The 9,952-nt window shown below is 38.4% G+C and overlaps 1 protein-coding gene across 1 annotated transcript in view; it reads left to right on the top strand.

Annotated features, from left to right (window-relative positions):
* Positions 1 to 7,392: 7,392 nt before the first annotated feature.
* Positions 7,393 to 9,952, top strand: part of SMARCA5 (SNF2 related chromatin remodeling ATPase 5) — a 34,319-nt gene continuing 31,759 nt past the window's right edge. Inside the window, exon 1 of the mRNA XM_081304966.1 lies at positions 7,393 to 8,068. Within this exon, the coding sequence (XP_081161092.1) occupies positions 7,889 to 8,068 (180 nt within the window). The 5' untranslated portion in view covers positions 7,393 to 7,888. The remainder of the gene's footprint in view (positions 8,069 to 9,952) is intronic.

Below are 9,952 nucleotides of genomic sequence, written 5' to 3'. Positions count from 1 at the left end.
TTTTATTTGTTACATTTCAATAAGGTGGTTAAAATAAAAAAGAACCTTTTGTCTAGTGCTATGTCCTGAGAATTTTCTTCCATTTTTTTTTGTAAAAGTTTTACCATTTTCAGTTTTACTGAAGTCTATTTATTAATGAAGTCTATTATTAAAATTTTTTGATGGTACAGGAGATTAAACTCAGGGAGTTCTCTACCACTGAGATACTTTCCAGTCTTTTTGTTTTCTTATTTTAAGACAGGGTCTCAAATTTGCAATCTGTCTGACTAAACATCCCGAGTTGCTTGGATAGTAGGTGTGTGCCACCATGCTCAGATTATTATTAATTTTGGGTTACTTTTATACTAGGTTTGAAACTTATAGCAAGCTTCTTCTTTGTCTTCATTTTCATCTTTTTCCTGACTGTGGACATGCCATTTCTCCTTAAGAATTTGTTGAAAATGGTTCTTTCTCTGTTGAATTACTTTTGCACATTTGTCAAAAATCAAAGGAATATATTTGCATGAGTGTACCTGGGTTTTTTTTTTATTATGTTCCATTGAATATCTGTGATCTATGTATTACTTCACCAATATTGAACTCTCTTAATTACTGTAGCTATATAATGAATGTTGAAATTGGGTAAGCTCCTCCTACTCTATTATTATTATTTTGCCCTATTTTAAAAGCTATTGTAGTTCCTTTGACTTTTCAGGTTACAACAATCTTGTTTATAACTAAGAAATCTTGCTGGAATTGAATTAAACCTGCATATCAATTTGGGGAAGAATTTACTTGTTTACTATGTTGGACCTTCCAATCTATGAACATGGTATGTCTCTCCTTTTATTTAGATTGTCTTTGATTTCTTTCACTAGTATTGTGTAGTTTTCAGCATTCAAGTTATATATATGTATATATATTTTGTTCCATTTATACATATACTATATATATATATATATATATTTTTTTTTTTTTTTTTTTTTTGAGACTGACTATGTAGTTCAGGTTGGCCCCAAACTTCTGGGCTCAAGTGATCTTCCTGATGCAGCCTTCTGAGTTTAAGCATGTGCCATCTTACAAGAAGTATTTAATTTTGTAAAGCAATTCTGACTGATATGATAATTTAATTTCTGAGGTCATGTATTCATTGGTAGTATATAGAAATACAATTGAGTGTGTGTGTGTGTGTGTGTGTGTGTGTGTGCGCGCGCGCACGCACTGAGCTTTGAACCTAGGGCCTCACACATGTTAAGCCAGTGCTTTACCACTGAGCTTCATCTACAGTCCATACAATTGATTTTTGTTCATTTTTCTTATATAATAAAACTTTGCAGATCTTATTTGTAGCTATGGGAATTTATGTAGATTTGCTGAGATTTTCCTATGGAGATGATTACATCATATGCAAATAAGGATAGTTTTGCTATTTCTTTCAGGGACTGTGCTGAATATGTATGATGTGAGCAGATAGCCTCACCAATCTGTGTTGTTAAAGGGAAAATATTACCTCATTAAGCATCATGTTAGATGTAAGTTTTATCTTTTTTTTTTTTTGGTGGTACTGAGGTTCAAACCTAAGGACTCACACATGTAGACAAATACCCTACCTCTAAGCTAAATGCCAAGACTTTTCATTTTGAGAAAGGGTCTCATCAAGTTATCTAGGCTAGCCTTGAATTTGTGATCCACCTGTCTCAGCCTCCTGAGTAACTGGGATTATAGGCATGAACCATCATGACTGGCTAGCTGTAGGTATTTTGTAGATGATCTTTAAGTAGAGTAAGTTCCTATTCTGTTTTTTTTTTTTTTGTCCAAGAATATTTATCAGGAATAGTTATTGAGCTTTTGTCAAATACTTTTTTTTTGATATATCAATTGATATAATCATATGACTTTTTTCTCTAAATTGTTAATATGGTCAATAATATTGACCAATTATCAGATACTAAACCAGCCTTATATTTATGGATTAAATATTATCTGGCCAGGGTGCTTAAGTCTATTTTTATATTGCTTAATTGTATCTGCTAATATTTTATTAAGGATTTCTACACCTATAATCATTGGTGATATTGGTCTGCCATTTTATTTCATTCTTTTTTTTTTTGTATTGTCTTTCATTTGGTTTCAGAGTTATGTTAACTTCATAAAATGAATTGGGAAATATACTTTCCTCTTCGATATACTGTAGGAGATTGGGTAGAATTGACATTAGTGTTTCTTTAAATATTTGTTGGAATTCTCCATTGAGTTATCTATGCTTGGATATTTCTTTTGGGGAGTTTTTTAAAGTTACATTATGTAATTATAATGCTAATCACATAATCTAATATTGTCTGAGTTATAGTAGCTTGTATTTTTCAAGGAAGTAGTATATTAAGTTGCTAAATTTATGTTTGCAACATTCCTTTATTATTCTTTTGATGTTCTCAGGGTCTATAGTGATGGGTCCTATTTCATTACTGATAATGGTGATTTGTGTCTTCTTTTCTGTCTTTTTAGAGGTTTGTCAGTTTATTTTATTTCGAATAGCTAGTTCTTTGTTACATTTTATTTTCTCTATTTTTAATTTCATTGATTTCTACTCTTGTATTTATTCTGTCCTTCCTTCTACTTACTTTGTGTTTATTTTTGCTCTTTTTTTCCCCAGGTTTTTGAGGTAGAAGCTTAGATTTAAGTCTTTTTTAAAATGTAAGATTTGGTGCTATTTCCTGTTTAAGCAGCGTATTAACTGGGTTCCACAAATTTTGATGTATTGTATTTTCATTCCATTCAATGTGTTAGTTTGAATTCTCTTGAGACTTCTTCTTTGACCTGTGGACTATTTAGAAGCATGCCATTTAATCTGGACATATTCCTTCTAACTTTTGAATATTGATTTTAAGTTTGATTGCATCATGTTTATGCATTTAGAATTGCTATATCTTCCTGGTGGACTGATGCTTTTCTCATGACACGATTTTCTTCTTTGGCCATTTTCTTCACTCTAAAGTCTATTTTACCTGATAATGATATAGCCATACCTGTGCTATTTTAATTGTTTTTGTGGTATATCTTTTTACATTTTTTTACTTCCAACCTTTTGAGGAAATGAAACCCAAATTTCTTTACTATAGCTTTAACTATAGTTAATTCTTCCAAAAAATGCTTCAAGGATAGTAGTTAAAATTTAAGGCCATGGGCTGGGGCTGTAGCTGAGTGGTAGAGCACTTGCCTAGTATGTTGCATTGGATTCTCAGCCCCACATGTAAACAAATAAAGTAAAGATCCATTAGCAACTAATTAAAAAAATTTAAGGCCATAAAATTTGGGTTCTTAGGAGTATTTTACCTATATTTAATCTAATTAAGAAGAAGAAAATGCAGAGAGAACTAAAACAACTTTGACAAGAACTAAAACAACTTTAAAGCAGTGTTATGTACATCTAACAGATATAGTCACCCACTGCTGTGGATTAATGGCCAAATATGAAGGGAATGTATTTAAATCTTACTTATTTATTAAGAGTGTGGTTAATGTTTCTCTAACTTATTTTTTTTAGGTTTTCATAAAATAAAACGAGTTTGCAATGAAGAAAGGTGCAGCATTCCTACTTTTGTCCTTTGTCAAATCTTAATTCCTATCTGTTACCATTCAATGTCATAAGAGAGCCCTGGTTCTTTGACATCTTTTGTCCTCTAGCATCGTTTCTTTGGTCCACTGTTTTGGTACAGCATATGCTGTTCTTGCACACTAAGTCTAGAGAGGAACTTTAGATATTAACAATGTATATCTATGGATTTGAGATAGAACACTAACATGATTTTAAAATGCAGCATTCTGTTGCTAGGAGCATGGTTAAAGCACTAATCCCTCTGGTGTTTTCTTGTCACAATTCATCTTACCTTCTGCCTTCTAAAAAAACCAGACCCTTCTTCCAACTAGACTCTGACTCTTAGCCTTGTGATTCTTCAGGATAAAAATATGTAACACTCGAACCCAGAGCTCCCCATTGAACACTATATTAACCAACTGACATGCACTATTATCTCATTTAATTCTTATGACATCATTATAAGTACATTATCTCAGTATAATAATATAATAAGAATATTTAAATAACTATAAGAATGTTAATTATATGAATATTATTTCAGTGTGATAATAAAAAGATATGAAACCAATTTCAAAGACATTGAAACTTACCCATATTTACACAACTAATTTCTAGTGCCTGCACGAATCTAGGCTTGTCTAAATTCCCAGTCTATTTTTTTATGAACTACATTAATTTTACATTATGCTATCAATTTGAGAAAAGCTAAATAGTTTTAGCTTTTTAGCTTTTGAAGCAAAACAGGCCTTTTTGATTTTTCCACCAGGTAAGTACTGCCATCTACCTCATTAACACAGCTAATGTCCCTAAGAACTCAGTTTGAAGTCATCCTGGTTTTTATTTGCTTTTCTGCAGCGCCCCTTACCCCTCTCTCATTCTAGACCCTGCTCCAAATCTTTTCTTTTGTCCCTTATGTTAGGCTAAAATTTGAACATTGTTTTACCTTTTTAGCTTCTATGATTCTTTCCTCAATAATTCTCCTTATACACCTTTCATATGAGAAATACATACAGACAAACGTGTTTAAAAGGTAACTGCAATTTGGGGGGCAGTATTTATTTATTTGCACTGTTTTTCTTGCTATTTATTTCTTTCCTTAAATAGTTATCACAGTCAAGTCCTTTCATTTATATACTTATGTATAATTTTAGGGTTTACAAATCAGTCCAAGACTTCTTCTAAAACTGTAAAGAGTAAGGAAATACTCTGAATACTAAATGTTATATTCTACTTAACAATGTAAATATTTAATATTTTTTCAAGTTATTTATGAGTGTGTATATGTCAGGTGACACCCTAGACACTACCCTTTTACTCTTCCACACTTTTTTTTTGTTAAGCTTTTTTTTTTTAAATAAAAGACAAATTTTCTTAAAACAAGAAGATGTTTAAAGGCTACCAAGTTTTAATTATTCAGGATGAAATAAATTCTGAGAATCTTATGTACAGAATTTGAAAGGAAAGAGAGGAACTGGGGAGACAGGTGAGCAAGAAATGAAAGATGGAGACCAGGCAGAGATACGCACAAGAGTTTATTTGTCAGAGCTGACATCTCTGCCATAGACGGAGAGAGGCAATACAGCCTCAGGTTCCTAGACTTTTTTGGGGCAGGCTTAGGGACTTGAGCCTGGTGGGTCCTAATGCAGGTGGTGAAAGGTTGTGTTAGTAGGAGGGCATAGTGAGCCTTTCTCAGAAATGCCCTTGGGCGGTAAGCAAAACTTTTTCTTAAAATGGAGGTGGTCACTTAAGTTGGCTGTCCAGATGCTAAGCAAGTACCTTACAGTATTGTTAGTGTAGTTAATAATAAATACTGTGTATTTGAAATTTTGCTAGGAGTAGATCTTAAATATTCATCCTTCCACCCCATGAAAGGTACTGATGAGAGGTGTGGGACATTAATTAGCTTGGTTGAGGTAATCATTTCACAGTATATCTGTGTATCAAAACATCACATTATGCACCTTAAATATATATAATTTTATCTTTTGCAGTGCTGGGGATTTTACTCATGGTCTCTTACATGTGAGGCAAGAGTGTTCTGCCATTGAGTTACACCCTCAAGTCTATATATTTTTTTTGTCAATTATATCTCAATAAACCTGGAAAAAATTTTCAAAAGTTTTCCCAATACAATATAAAAATTTATTTCAGAAAAAGAAATGGAGACCAAAAGTAGGATATACATACCAACAACATTCATTTTCAATACTTTTATATAAATATAATTGTAAACTTTTACATATTTTCGAATTGCTAAAATTCTTTTTCAGGTAACACTTCATAATAAACTTTTTTCTGTATTAATGGTTGTTAGAGGTAAATAGTTGATTTTATGGTTGGGCAATAGTTTTAGGATTATATGTTGAATCTCAAGCATTTTTGTCAGGTTTTTGCAAGTACATATGAAGATGGTTATTTATTATATGAAGATGTTTATAAACTTATTTATTTCTATATGTTATACATAGGCATTTGTAAACAATCTCAGAAACAGCATTTCTAATGGGGTAGGGGGTGCATTTCTCCTTATCTTAATTCTTTCATTATTCATATTTTTCTTCCTTGTGATACTAGTGATTTAACTTAGGGGCACTCTGCCACTGAGCTCCAACTGTGATCCTTTTTATTTTTTTATTTTGGGAAGGAGTGCCTTGCTAAATTGCTGGGACTGGCTTTCAATTTGTGATGTTCCTGCCTCAGCCTTCCCAGTAGCTGGGACAACAGAGTCACCACACCAGCTTCCAAATCTCAAGTCTGATCAAAGAATTCAATTACTTAAAATTTTTGCAGGCTACATATTCAAAGGAGACTCCTTCTGTTTGAAATTTAACATAACTAAGTTGGCTCAACCCTCAACTTTTGAAAATGTCTTTTTTTATTCAACAAATATTGATATAATACTGGACATGGGGAGGGTAAGACAAAAAGACCTGATGAGTAGGGAAGGGTGTGCAGATTGTCTACTGTAATATGCAGATTTGTTATCAAACACAACACAATGTGTGGTGTGTGTGTGGCTGGGGCTTGAACCCACGGACAGCTTCACCATTGAGCCACATCCCCAGACCTTTTTGAGACAGGGTCTCCCTAAATTACTGAGGCTGGCCTGGCATTTCCCATCCTCCTGCCTTGACCTTCCATTCCTTGGGACTACATGCATGTTCCACTACACCTGACTTGCTAACATTTTTCTGGAGAAGAATGTGCACTTTTATGTTTGTTACTTGAAAAAAAAGACACATCCTATCACCTGTCTCTCTCATCTGTTGATATGCATGTTTCTCCCTTACTGGGTAGTGTGCACATTAGCTTATCTGTTCAACTTCCAGCAGATAAATTCATTGGAAACATCATATTACTTTGTACCTAAGGGGCAGAAGGTATTTAGAAATGATTTGCCGTAGATTTAAATGCACAGACTTAAAACACACACACATGCGCGTTCCCTCTTTAAACGGATTGTTTTTTTCTTACACAACAAAAAAAGGGAGACGTCACTTGGGATAACCAAAACGTCACGCCTTATGGTGAAGGCGGCGGAAGTGGGAAGGCCAACAGAAGCCTCTAAATTTAGGAAGCGCAGAACTTAGTAAAGGTGTCAACTAGTTCCGAGTACCCCAGACTAGCCCCTAAGACGCCGCGGCGGCAGACAGCAAACCGTTAAGAAAGCGCCTACTACGACGCTCGCGTCACGCCAAGGTCCCGACGCACAACCTACGTCTCCGAGCGCTCCCTCCAGGCCCCTCCTACCCTTCGCTCTAGAGTCCGCTAGAGGTCCTAAGGGGGAGTGGCCAAATGTGAAGCGAATGCGCATGCGCGCTTGGGATCATCCAATGAGCTAACTAGCAATCTCGCGAGGGTTGAAAGTCGGTGGCGTAGGTAGTTGTCTGGGATGCTAGCGAGGTAGATGGTATCTATCAGAGGAAGAAGAGGAGGAGGTGAAGCGAGTTCCCAGCCTCAGTCTCTCTCTCGCTTTCCTTTCCCTCTCCCCGAGCCCTCCGCCTTCCTCTAAGTCAGCCCGCCCTCTCTGACCTCAGTGACCTGGGTGGCCCCGCCCACCCTCGTCGACGTGATTCCCGCCGTGAGGTAAGCGCCGGTCGAACCCAGAGCCCCGCGGAAGAGGTCGCCGAGGAAAGGGAAGCTGCTGGGCCCAGCTCAGGCCCGTCGCGGAGCCGCGGCGCGGGCGAGGTTCCGGGTGGGCCTCTTGCTGCTCCATCAGTCCGTTGCGACGTAGCCACCCGCGCCTAGGCCGCCTCCTCCATCCCTGCCGGCCAGGCCTCTGGCAGCAGCGGGTGACGCAGACAGAACATCATGTCGTCCGCGGCCGAGCCTCCGCCACCCCCGCCTCCCGAGAGCGCGCCTTCCAAGTCCGCAGCCTCTGCCGCCAGCAGCGGGAGCAGCAGCAGCAGCCACAAAGGCGGCCCCGAGGGCGGCGCGGCCCAGGCGGCTCCCTCTGCAGCCGGCGCCGGCCCCGCGGACGCCGAGATGGAGGTGAGGGCGGCTCGTGGCGCGGGAGAGGGCGCAGAGGGGAGGAGAGCTGGTTCCCTCGCCGTGGTGCAGGGGATCGCGCGCAGAGTCGTGGCGCGTCTTTGGGCCCCGGGTGGTCCGGAGTGAGGTTCCGACTCCTGCGCCCTTGCGTTAACCCAGTGCAGCCGATCCAAATGAGTAAATGGTGCTTTACGTTTAAATTGTGTTTCTTTTGAGAGTCTTGCCAAATCTTCGAACGCTCCTATTAAGCAGATGTTCTTGATTACTGTGTCGGGGGAAACCTATTCCTTCCACCTCCACAATTCCCTCTCTCCTCCTCGAATCTAGGTTTTAGTTTCTACCAAACTTCGGGGGAGGGCGGGGGAGGTGCCCTTTAGGAGTGGGATACGCAGGCGGGTTGGGGTGGCAACTAAAAGCTGCGCGTCCGAGGACTTGGGCCTCCTTTCTTCGTTCCGGTCCTTGCGGAGGCAGTATCTGTCTGTTCTGGGCAGAAACAATGGCGAGAGCTGGATGGCCGAATGCGCAGTGGGGATAAGCGGGGCACAGCTGCTTCTGTGAAGGGAGCGGAGGCCCCTCCCAGGCACTGTTGCACCGGGAGGGAAGCAAGCCTGGCTGCAGCAGCAGCAGCAGCCGTCTTGAGTCCCCATCTAATTTGGGGGTCTGGATGGGTAGATGAATGTATTACAGAATCAGGGCAGATGTTTGGCTTTCTGTCCCGGGCATTTCCGCTTTTTGGGTTTTGGCCTCTTTAAGAAAAAAACTTAAGCACTCGGTGTTGAGCCTTTTGGGGCCTGGGTTGGCTAGGGGGTGGTGACAGTACCATTGTTTTGAGTGTGTGCGAATGTGGAAAGATGGGGGACCTGCCAGGCGGGTCTCATGGGTATGCCTCCAGGCTTTGCGATGTCTGGGAACAAAGTGATTGTTTCCAATTTTTATTCTTGGCCTTGGACCTGTTTGGAGATATTTTGTAGCTCCAGCCCAAAGATTTCTGGGATTTTCCATACTAAGGCAGAATGAAAGTAATACTGCTTTTAAAATGAGCCTTAATGCAAAATTAACACAATAAAGAAATGATAATGGAGTTTGCCATTGAAGTGATAGGTTTTTTTTTTTTTTTGAGGGGGGTACAGCTAGGGTGGGGTAAAGAAACGGAACTTTAAGTGATGAGGGTAGGTTTCAGTGGAATACATGCTAATACTCTGCAGTTTTCAGTGATTAAGATTTGTTTCACAGTAAAATGTGTTCAGTGTTCTTTTATTTTCCCTTTAAAGTTTTAAATGGTTCTCTTGTATTATCAGGTCTGTTTAACTTGAATTCCAGCTCCAAGGCATAAAGGGTTTGGAAACCTTTGACGCTGAAAGCAATTGGGTGATTAAATATGTAGTTCCCCTACAAAGAGATGTGCTTAGTTATCCTCAGGTTTCCAAAGGGACTTCTGTTCAAATTTGGGATAACAAATGTCTTACCAGAGGCCTTATTTAAATATCAGAAAGGAAAGCAATTTAAATAAATATTTTGACTTTTTGAGTTCACATTTTAAAATTAAAATTGAATTAAAGTTTAAATTTGAGTGATAACTCCTGAAATCAGTAGTATTTTCATTGGCCAGGTGAGGAAATCCAATCTGCTGATCAGTAGAACCTTTGCTAGAACTCAGGTCTGATTCCAAAAGTGAGACTTTTCCCACACATCTTGCTTTGTCATGTACCTAAGATGCTTGGCAGTTTCAGTTATGGAAGAATGCCTTAGTTACTTTTACCGTTATGTTAGGAATATCAGTAACTTTATTTTTTATCTTTTTTATTTTTTTTCTCTCTACATACGCTTCATAGTTTTTACTGCTTCTTTAACTGAATTCAGAATCATTTGAGATTCAGAATGTTTTTC

Source organism: Spermophilus citellus, assembly GCF_964194105.1.
Source record: "Spermophilus citellus genome assembly, chromosome: 8".
NCBI classification, from domain to species: Eukaryota; Metazoa; Chordata; class Mammalia; order Rodentia; family Sciuridae; genus Spermophilus; species Spermophilus citellus.
Note: the sequence above shows the minus strand (reverse complement) of the source record. Positions and strands in the feature narration are given on the sequence as shown.